This window comes from Lampetra planeri, chromosome 5 (assembly GCF_965212315.1).
Source record: "Lampetra planeri chromosome 5, kcLamPlan1.2.h2, whole genome shotgun sequence".
NCBI classification, from domain to species: domain Eukaryota; kingdom Metazoa; phylum Chordata; class Hyperoartia; order Petromyzontiformes; family Petromyzontidae; genus Lampetra; species Lampetra planeri.
The window spans coordinates 15,436,092-15,448,194 of NC_136111.1; the positions used below are offsets into that span (position 1 = coordinate 15,436,092).

Sequence of the window (12,103 nt, forward strand, 5' to 3'; positions counted from 1 at the left end):
TTATTTTTCCTGTAAGAATCCGATGAGCTATGAAAGGCCCACCATTCATGTTAATGTACTCAGGGTATTTCATAAATTTCCACAATCTGGCGGGACTGCACAGGATTTATACCAATCTACGGTACATTGTTCGACAAACATGCAGTTCCTTCCTCCTACACTACGTAGCAAACTGGGCATTGCTATAGCATAACGTAACGTCAGCCGTGTTTTTCATTCAAAACGTTGTATGGGGTTATAGCTGTTGCACAGTGGATGGCAGCACTGAGCTGTTTCCCCGGAGATCCAGAGGAAGAGATGGAAATGCAAAAAGGCAGATGCAAAGATAAACGGAAATCGAGACACATGGAAAGACACCAACAGATATTGAGACAAAAAAGAGATGCAAAATTTGTTCTAGTTATTTTATTTACTTTACGCCTGTCGCGCACACTGTTGACGTGGACGTGATGTCGTTTTAGTAAGGATTTTAGCATTTTTCTACTTGAATATTAAATCATCAAAATTATGAACCTATTGCTAGTCACGTGACATATTCCTCCTTAAATCCCCAAAACGTATGTGCGCACTGCAAATGCTCATCTTATGGAGTCCGCAGGCTTCCCCATATCACAACGGATTTGTACACGGAGGCAGCAACTTGCAAATATATGCATTGCTCGTATGCATGTTGAACGTCTTTCGCACTGTACGTAGCCAACCGTACTAAATCGGAGGTGCAGGAAGCCACGCATCTCTTTGTGTGCCACCAAGGGAGGAGGAGGGGGGCGGCATGGGTAGGAGAGTGCATGAGAAACCGTCAACGTACACATGGCTCGCAAAACCAGTTGTCTCGCTTTTGGCATGAGGAGAGGTAGCACTCGGGACACACTTCGATTTCGTTCATCTGCACACACACAAGACGGTACACAAAGCAGCGAAGAATAGTTACATTTATAGTTGTGTGAAATAAAAAAAAGACTTTTAAGAAAAGGTGAATTCCAAAAATATTTGTGTAGGTAGGCGTTCATATGATACCTCTACCCCCCCCCCACCCCACGTGTACACAGTACAATATCGCCTGTCTTCGCATCCACAAGACAAAAAACCTACTTGTACACATCTAACAAGTAACCCTCTCCTATGATAACAGATATTTACTTGGTTTTATGACGGTCGCTTGTGTTGCGATCGAAACGTCGTGATCTATTTATTTTCTACCTACGTGACTTGACCGAAAGAACCAAAGCATATGGATTCCTGCAGTCACGAAAGCTTCAAATCAAGATTGATGGCTCGATTAAGATGCAACAATCGGTTCTTTGTCTCATCTGTACCGTTTGGTTTGTACCCTTTCACGTTTTTTTCTATGTATTGTAACGTCGCGTTCACCCCTCACAGTCTAAATGTATCGGTTGCAGTTTTCATGAACTCTAAAACCAATTCTAATATGCACAGTTATATGCGTGTACCGAGAGTTTAAGCACCACAAATCAATCAATGAATCAGTGCATGCCTATTAAGCATGTTTGATAATCCGTGTAAATATTGCAGCATATTTCAATCACATTCTAGTATACAGTAAAAAGAAAATCACATGTTTGTAGACACATTAAGTTTCAAAGGAGTTATACATGAGGGATTTCAGGCATTTTTTGAACCCAAATGCTGTGTAAGTGGTTGATATCCTTGAGACTCCAGCCTCACCTCATGTTCACAGATTTTGATGATCATTTTTGCAGTGGTGGTCAGCTTATGATTGGCTGAAAAATAAGAATTCAATTGTCACTTGAAATGCCCATTAATATGTGAAAACAGAAATTGTGTCCTTGGACATACAAAGACATAATACTTCCCTGCAATAGCAATATGCAGCCAATGACTCCCAATTATTATTTTGCTTTGTTCATTAAACATTCAAATGGTTCTCAATTCCAGTCTTGAGACCACTAATGTCCTGAAGTATGTTATTACATATTTATTATTAGGTTTGCTTACCCAGGAAAGCCTCACCAAAAGCCTCGTGATTCTTTTTCCGAACGGTCCTGCCAAGTTAATGTAGTCACGGGTGACGATTGCTCATCTAGATGACAATTGAGTCATTTGCGGATAACTTCACATTTTTTTTGGTAAATTTGGACCATGACAGCGGCACATTATTTTTAATGCCCACTGTGAAACTTGACAGTATTGAACAGAGCAGCAGCAGGATTACAACAACGAACCTCTCCAAAATAGTGGCATTGCTACTGGGCTATGCCACATCCCATATGTAGCAGCAGCCTTCGCTAGATTCTTTCCCTTCTTGGTTCTTTCAGTCACATAGAAGGGAAATAATGAATAATAAAACATACTATTTTTTTTATTATGTTTATTTTTATTATTTCCCTTCTACATGAATTTACCGAAAGAACCAAGAAGATGAATCCCTGCAGTCACGAAAGCTTTAAATCGAAATAGATACTTTAAGTTCGTTTTTGAGCACATACATCCATGTTATTGCTATTTTTATGTTGATTTAACACTGAGACCTGTGCTGTTGTGTCCAATGCAAAATGTAAAAAATAGTGTATAGTCAAAGCAACTCTCCATTGAAGGCTTATCTTTGTGTGTACTTGTCATAGATAAGCTAGTTCTGCAACAATACAGTCACTGTTGGCAATCTAGCAATGTTAAAAGTGTATTTACTAACTGATGTGTTTAAGTCTGCAGTACATTGTACTTGTATTTAAAAATAACTGTTTATATTTGGAAGCTTTTATCATTGACGACCAATATGAGCTGTAAATGTGTACGATCCACGTGGCACTATTGTAATAGATTACATAATTACCACCAAGTCTGTGGCCAACACTAATCTACAGTTTCCTTCCACACATACACAGATTATCCAGAGACTACCACTTGGCAGGCATCCACCCACACCAGGCTTATCAGGACCACTCGCTTATCGCAAATGAAAGTGTACTCAAGCACGGGTTACAGTGTGTGCCCCCACCAAGCGTTCTGTTTACAAAGGAAAGAAAACCACAGTAAACGAGCAAGTTTGGAAATATATACTCAGTTATAAACCTGAATGGTGTATAATTATATTGCAGGATGTTTTGCTAATATGGTTCTAATGGATTGCGTTGGTGCACTTATTTAAGACTTTACAACAGGCCAGTGATGCCATTACTTTATAGGGGTCACAAGTTCCTTTGCACGGGAGACCTTGTACACTTACCTCCATTATAGATGATGCAGTTATGGAGGATCCATTTGCAATCTGCAAGGAATGCTTCCGTGCAGCCATATATTTTCTTTTTTATGTTCTGTAAAAATAAATCAATTCCATCTTAATGTGGAATTCATATCTTCAACACATAAGCAAAGGAATGGGTGGCTCAAAATAAGCATCCGATTTAACATGACAGTTGTGTTATTTTGCCATATTCTGGTTTAAATTCAACAGCATCCATAAAACAATGTTCATAACTTAATTTTGTATTTTATTCATTTATACAGAAAAGCCACACCGAGTTTTAGGATTATTTTTCAGGAGGGTCCTGTCACGTTGGGGTTTCATTTGAAGATGTGTTCAGTAAATTGATGATTATACGTGTGGGAGGAAACCAGAGTGCCTGGAAGAAACCCACACTTGCACACGGGCAACAATAGATCCCCTTACAGATGTTTACAGATGGCCATTACTCCACTTTCTATACTGCCTTTTCCTGCCGAACCAGCATATGGCACCTCGAAACCCACGGAAAGGGAGTTTAACAACATTTACAACACCACGGAAAGGGAGTTTTACAACATGTGTGATCCCACCAATCATCGCCTCCAGTGTTGGATTACAGGCGTGTAAACGCCACCACCACCTGGCTAAACACCCAGATGATAAGTAACACCATGCCGCCCTAGTGCATGCACATTCAGATTAACTTTGTAAGAAACACTGTTGATGAGGGTATACACAGTAAAAATGTATCTCTTCAATGCATACTGCAAAAATTACTTTGTAATGAAATAGATTGTAAAAAAATAACATGTCTGTAAAAGCCAGTCCATTAGCAGAGCATTTATTCAGCTAGGGGATTCAACTGAAAAAATAATTTAGGCACGTAAAGACACAAATAGAAACCTGCTTGAATATGTGCTACTGGGACATAAAACGACATCTCCAACATCAGCAAACACCTGCTGACACTGCACAGTGGTCAATATATATCGTCACACTGTGGCACCAAACGAGCTGGAAATTAGAATTTCATGCGGTGCACACTAAATACAAACAAAGCGCTACTCTACACCTGCCTGGAAATAATTTGCCTTACTAGACATCACCAAACAGAACTTTGGTGACCAAGTTACTTGCAATCTGATCTAGTCAAACCTAGGAAGTTAGTCAAAGCTAGGAACAGGTTAGGAGTTGTTGAATAGGACTCACCCTGGGAATACAATGTGTTTTAGGCTAGGGCTGTAAGGTGGGCAGAAGATGGCAATAAAACATTGGATTCTTGAATTTATCTTTGCAGAACTTTGAGTTATTCCCTCATATGCGTGGTTTTATCTGGATATATAGGTTTTCTTCCACATGTCCAACACTCATCAAGGGAAGTGGCTAAATACCGCAATCCAGCACCCTACTGATAATGATAGTATGGTTCCCACCCCCAACCAATTATCTTCACACACAAGCTTGGTGAATAAAAAGTTGGAAGATGAGAGATAACTGGATGTGAAAATGATAAATGATTGAGCACCACTATATGACAATGGCGATAATGCATCTAGAACGGTGGTCACGGAACATTCTTAACGTATTTTATTTTGATTTGGAGATTCCAACATTGCTTTAAAGTGACTGAAATTAAGTGTTTATTAAATGTTAAGTTCACGATGCAGAAACAATAACAAAGAGCAAATACCACCGCGCATGCGAAACAGAGTTCCCACAAATAATGATGAATTAACTTTCAGATAAATTGTGGCTAAAGAAAGACACACTAAATATCAATTAATTTTTTCTTTCAATTATGTTAAGCACAAAACATGGAAAAATACCAACTAGAACCTGCCTTCAAATAACGCAATGGGGGGCAAAATATAATCAGTTTCATGCGTCATCACCTCAAATTGTGGGAAGTCATGAATCAGCAAAACAATGTTATTCTGCCATTCTATTTACATCGATTTTGACGATGTTTTTCAACCAGCCCAAGAACAAAAAAGGGCACAGGTCACAATCAGCCAACGCATAGGAGTCAATTAACAAATATTAAGTGTATTATATTGAACTTATGTAGAATCTTACTTAGCCAGCCGTACTAATCAAGTGTGAGGGAAGGACAACACACTAAACACAAAAATCTGTTCTAAAGAAAAGTGTGTCGATGACAAAAAAAACAACGACATTGCAAGTTTAACAGTGAACCTCCCTATGGGAATTAACCTCCAAACATTAATCCACCAGCATTGACTTTATACAAACGTAAGCACGGAATGTATGTTGTTTGTTTAGTAGAACAGGTTGGCAGCTGTAGGGCTGTTGCCTTTACATTCCTGACGTGAAAATACTGCCACACCCCGAAGTGTTTCAAAGGAGCTATGAATAATGCAGGATCGGCTCAAACACGCTGCCTCGCCCACTCTGGCCTCACCCGTTCCAGCGTGCTCAGATCCATGGGGTTGAAGATATACTCCGTGTAGTCAGGATGCTGCTCCAGAGAGACGGGTTTCTGAAATGGCTCCGTCTGTTCATAGAACATATGACACAAAAGTGATGACATAGCACTTGTTAATAACATAAGAATACAGCCCAATCTTCCCAGGCGAAAGGTCACAAAAGCTCAAGGCCAAAGCATCTTCCTTGATCAAATGAGAAAAAGACATATGTGATGTTGAATTGCTCTCATGCACCACTGCCCAGGCAGCATCACTAAATAATTTGTTTGAGGAAAGGAGTGGAGCAATTTTTTTTGGTGGCCCTGAACCAGTGGTGGAAATTCCAAGTTCCCATGGTGGGAAATGTATCTCTCAAATAAGATAACCACTGTTGACTTCCAACAAATACAAAATGTACTGACCCATGAAGAGATTCCAAACTAAGTCGATACACAACCAAGGATCTAACGTGCAACTATATAACCGAGTGGGGCACTCAAACAGCAGGGTCAGATAAAGCTAAAAGTACAATTTAAAAAATGCAGTGAAGGAATTGTGCGCTTTCCAGTGATCGTATAAAGATGCTGCAAATTTGTAAATTAAACAATCATAAACATTACAGTACCCCGCTGTCTACAATCTTAAAGCAAAATACAGGTATCCCGCGATTTACGGTACAAAAGGGGTGCGTTTAAAAAAAATAACGTAAAGTGAAATTTATTCATGGGAACAGCTTTTCCCATTAATTTAATACTATAAATTAGGGACGCGTTTCGGACAGTCATTCCAACTTAAATCCTAACCTACAAATAGACACCTATATCACTTTTCACAATACAAAAAATGGTTGAATAATTAATTGGAAATACCCTTTTCAGGCAACTCACAAAAGACCTGCACGTTGGAATGACTAGAGAGGCGATTTGGAGGCGGTACTGTTGCACTGCAGGGATACCGTTGACACTGTTGCAGATGGATGAAGGAGCCTCCCCGGCGCTTCTTATTTGATGTCATGGCACGTGGCCGTATGAAATTTCGTTCGCGCAGAAATTCGATTTCGTTAATCAAAAAGTGTCCATAATTTGTCAATTGCGTCAACGAGACTTTCGTAAAACCGAACATTCGTAAATTGAGGGGTACCTGTATCCCGCATTAAGGTTTTCAGGTCATTACGTATATACATATTATTTAACCACACTCATGTCAGCTTAGGCTCTTATGAGGTATATTACAATTAAAATGTGCTCAACGAAAAACATCCCATACTAGAATAGTGTAATTTCTACAGCTTAGCCTAAAAGCAGTTTCCTAAAACTTAATTAGTCAAAGTACTCCAAAATCTTGGCGATGACCAGTTGTGTTTACATGACGATGGGCCATAATTTACGTGTTGTTGGCAAATGTTCATTTTCTTTATGACTTTGGTGAAAACGTGCCCTTGTCTCCAACGGCCAAAGAAATGTTTTACAGATGTTGTCAAGATGACAATCTGGACCATTATTTCGACGGTGGAATAATAACCTGCTCACAGCTTTCATATCACTAGCAGAGACTGCCCGACAGTACGACCACAGACGGTTGTTAATTTACAGTCAGTCTTCACTCAACGTGCAACAATTCATTGATTAGACTGATTTTGAGATTGCAATACGTGCATCTATAGATTGGTTCATAATTTACTCAAATAACATTAAAAAAACACATGCTAGTGATACATTTGTAGTATTACAACACAAAACCAGGCAAGCAACATAGACAAATCAAGCAACTATAGAAACAAGACAGTGAAATCAATACACAAAAGACTCAATTGTTGAATCGAATTGTGACCCTGAATCAATACAATGTATTGAAGCACTGGGGGATAAACGGAAATTGTTACACAACTGGCTTATAGCGGGAGCAAGCAGACAGTTTCACAATGACAGCCAGTAGTTAATTTATAGTCAGCTTTTCATTTCGTTGAAGACAGCAGCATAAAATGACCTGCTCGTGTAAAAAAAACATTAAACGTTAAACATTAACAAGTAAATGGGATGAGTGATTACGACCCTGTCAGGCCGAATACACAGCAAGCCCCTAAATGCTTGGACACAATGCTATCCTTGCATGGCAATGGCCAAGTTTCGCTCAACGCAATATAAAATATTACCCTGTCAACTTAATGCACTCTGGAGTGACAATGCATGTTATTCCTGCTTTAAAATAAGAGAATAACACCTGCCCCCTGTGCTGTATTTGCAAATCAAAGTTATTTTTGGGAAAAATTCTCAAGTAAAACACACTTAGTTTCTTTTTTACCAGTTACAGCCTTGGATGCGTCATTATGTCTGCATGCACCCGAACACATTTTGCAATAGTTAAGAGTATGAAGAGGTGAGGATTGCTTGCAAAGTAGTTTTTCAAATATTCAATTCTGAACTATCACAATTACCATCTTACACACAGACGTATTTCATACAGTTGTGCAGATTTCCAATGTTTTAAAATACAGTAGCATTGGAAAATGCTTTTAATTGTAAGCATTTTATATACGTTAATGATGCATGCATCAAATAGTGCATATAAAGAAAAGTTATTTACAAACGATGCAAATGAATTGGTATAGTGTTTACATGAGCACATTGAACAAGACAGAACAAACAAGAGACAACACAAACAGGCAGTGCAAGACAGCAAGACAAAACAAGATTAGAGTCTTGAACTGCATCATGACCGAATTGACAATTCATCAAATCGCATTGGTGGTGATGAGAGGTGAATCGTTGCATCCCCAGTACTTATGGACAGTCCTCGATTTATGAACACCAGACTTACGAACATCCGCAGTTACGAACCAGCTTCCACGAGATAGTTGTAGTTTAAACAGACTTGAAAATGCAAGTAGTAGTGCAATGGTTAGCACTGCTATCAACCCGGCGACCTGAATTCAATTCTCACCCACGACCAACACCAGTGACGATTATCTGAATGGGTCCTGGGCCTCCCCTAGGTCAACTCAACCTCAAACGAGTATGTATGTAGATCTTCTTTCGCAATGTACGTCACCAACCACACTAATCGGAGGTGCAGGGGAAGGACAACTAAATAAACACAAAAATCTGTCCAAAAGAAATTAGTTTAAAATCTATATTTAAAAGTGAATAGCTCCAGTGGCTTCCTAATATCGGAAGAGCATTCCAGGCGGCCGCAAAAGTACCTGTTGGGGTGTGTAAACATCGCAACTGGGGAGTCAAAGGCAGACGAGCATAGTGCTGGCCACCCACCCCTTTGTGTGCCGTGCCAGCCTTCATAAGCGCTGCTCGCTAACAGCACTTGACCCAACAACCTGTTAAGGATATCGGGGGATCGTTGTCATTATTGTTTGTGTGCGCACAATTGTGGGGACTCATTACGCCCTTCCGACAAGCAAGCCAGCATGAGGACTCAAGTTGTGAAAATAAAACTGATTTTTTTATTAATGTTACTTTATTTTATGTTTTATTGACTACACAGTATTTATTACAGTATTACATGCAAATGTACAATTTTTATTTGAGTTTAACAATGCTTCCCTGACCGTATATGCATTTAAATACAATACATTGTGTTCCGACTTACGAACCGTTCGACTTACGAACGGGTTTCAGGAAAGGAACCCGTGTGCAAGTCGAGGACTGCCCTATTGTAAAACGGACTTGATTTAATAAAATAAAAATCCAGCCGAGTCATCGTGAGTTCAGTGGCTACAATTCGCTTACACATCATGTTGTGGAGAAGCCACACAACGCACATTCCTCTTCTCATGCCCCCTGCCTGCCTAGCTGCCAAACAATCACCCAACGCTGCGGTTCTCACATTAATTGGCCCAGCACAGCACATGGAACGATACTGAAGGCCATGACACTTTTGGGACATTTTAGCGCCATCGTTGTTGGAAATTGTCACCGGCAATGCATGTCCTGTACAAACAATGGCAATAGCACAGTTGAAGAGTTCTGTCGAGCAAATGAAAACAGTTAGTTAAAAATTGTTTCATGAATTACTGCTCAACAGCACACTACCTTGCGTAGTCATGTGACCTCCGATTTGATTGAAAGTGTACATCTTGGTTGCCTACAATAGGAGAGATAATATTTGTCCAATTGGTCAACTACACGCTATGCAACATAAAATTGTGTTGCAACCATTGCAGGTCACGAATGTCAACGTTGATTATTGAAACATTTCCCGAGTGCAATATGATGGCCTTTTATGGATGGTACTCACCCCTGTGTGTTTCATCCTCTGCAGGGCAAACTTGAGCAGGTAGCTGAGCTGGTCCGTTGTGAGCATGGACATCGCTTTGCTCTGCGTCTCTATGCACTCTGCCACTGTTACTTTCTGCAACGGACGAGACAGAATCAAAGATAACATTAAACTGAGAATGTCTTGCAGACATGGTGGTTTGAAGGAAGGTATGTAAATGAACAAAATAAAATATAAGTCAATTAATGGTCAAGCATACTGTCATTTGGCAAGATACACGATATAACTATTTACGAAGTTGCACAAAACAAACACTGGCTGGCACATCTCCAATGAATACCCTCGACCAGAGGTGGAAATTCCATGTTTCTATGGCAAGGGATAATCATTACAAAGAAAAAGTCAATGGCAAACTCTCACAACGTGGTGGAGTATGCACTTGACTAACATGGAGGGACACGATGTACTGAGTCAACCCCTGACAGGGATATAAACAAAGGGCCTTCCAAAGCTTTCTATGACGCATTTTGGTTCTCAAGTTAGGAATAGAATTCCACCTCTCCCCACCCCGTGTCCCGAGTTAATTTCCAAGTAAAGATTACCAACTGGCAACCCAAGTGACCTCTATGTGAACAGCATGGTTGGCTACGCAGTGCGAATGAAGTTCAACATACATACAACAGGTAAATCTCATGCGTTGGCATTCAATGTTAACCTTTAAAAAAACAATACTGCCCCCACTCTCCAGGTCAGATCATGTACATTAAAAAAAAGCAAACAATCAACTTGGTAAACGGATTTTTGTGCGTGTAGATTTTGGATTGTTGTACAGGAAAACCTCACTGAACGTGGTTTTATTGAACACATGGTTCGGCTATACATGGTTTACTTTAAGAGGTCTGTTTTCCAGAACATGGCGGTAATGTTTCAGCGATACACCGATTAACGTTGCTATGATAGTTGTTAGACAGGCTTGCGAGAGGCGAGTGCTGCATTCGTTCAAAGGTGCTGTGGTGTGGATGAATTGACAAAGAATAATTTATTTACCACGTATGCTTTTTTGTGTAACTTTTTTTCTCATTCTTTGGGTCTTTCAGTAAAGTCACATAGATAGGTAAAAAAATAATACAACTACTACGTTTTGATCGCAACACAAGCGGTCGTCATCAGGTTGTTGTATACTAACCCTTCTTCCAAAATTGATATTTTTATATATTATCTTTTTACTTTTTTTATTATGAATGAAAACACACCAAAGCGCAGCAAACTGCAAAACACCAGGTGTTGTTAAGTAATGAACTGGAGGAGGGCTAGGATGGCAGAATTTGCAACCTTGCTTCAAGGAAAGATAAGGCCTGATAAACGGGCACATGTCACCCGTGCAGGCGGCAGAGACAGTGGGAGAGTCAGCCAGACATAGTTAAGGCAAAAAGCCCAACCATCCTGCATGGTTTTAAAGTAACGTCAAAATTCGAAATTCAACAACAGAGTAGGCTAAATTATCGATCCTCACGCTCGCTCAAATTGGAGACCAGGCTGCGAGCTACATCAATGAACCATTGCCCATTTGCTAATCCAATACTGAATGTTAATATTACTGAAGTCAAAACGAATTCTATGACCTCAGCACATGGGTGAATAATAGGGCAGTGTCAACTCAAAGGCAATTAAAGGAAGCAGAGGCGCCTTTGTCTAAATCACAACCACAGAAAGCCAGGAATCATCACTGATTGTGTGTTTAGGGATTCCGAGCTAATTGGAACACGTGCACACAGGGAGGAGGTAGAAATACACCTTGTCCTCCTGCAGCTGAGGGAGCAAAGATAAACCCAAAAAGGCCAAGGAAGTGGGTCAGCTCAAGGCTGTGTGCACAGGGGAGGGAGCTGATTAAGAATAACACTCCCAGAGCAGAAGGTTGGAGGGCCACAGTGAGACGAGAATAAGAGTGTTGTATATCTCTCAAGGATGCAGACTCAGCTGAACAACAAGGCTGCGGGGGTCACCAGAAGTTCGCGTTCGCCTAGTTAAGACAAAAAGCTCAATTATTCTGTATTGCTATTAAAGTAACGTTAAAGTCGGAATTTAACAACAGGGTAGGCTAAAGTTATTGATATTCACACCCACTACAATTAAACCAGGCCACAAGTTACGCCTACTGAACCATCACCATCATTAAGTCAATATGAAATGTTATTTCCATCTATACAACTCGACCCAAAGCATATGACAATCAGAACCTTCCTAA

The 12,103-nt window shown here is 40.0% G+C and overlaps 1 protein-coding gene across 16 annotated transcripts in view; it reads right to left on the reverse strand.

The window, feature by feature from the left end:
- LOC144718994 (MYND-type zinc finger-containing chromatin reader ZMYND8-like) overlaps positions 1–12,103 on the reverse strand; it is a 64,046-nt gene that overhangs the window by 19,049 nt on the left and 32,894 nt on the right. For all 16 annotated transcript variants that reach the window (XM_078594695.1, XM_078594694.1, XM_078594693.1 and 13 more), the window contains 5 exons: positions 9,880–9,993; positions 5,628–5,720; positions 3,206–3,293; positions 1,687–1,742; positions 809–886 (listed from right to left, as the gene is read on the reverse strand). In XM_078594695.1, coding sequence (XP_078450821.1) covers positions 809–886; positions 1,687–1,742; positions 3,206–3,293; positions 5,628–5,720; positions 9,880–9,993 — 429 coding nt within the window. The remainder of the gene's footprint in view (positions 1–808; positions 887–1,686; positions 1,743–3,205; positions 3,294–5,627; positions 5,721–9,879; positions 9,994–12,103) is intronic.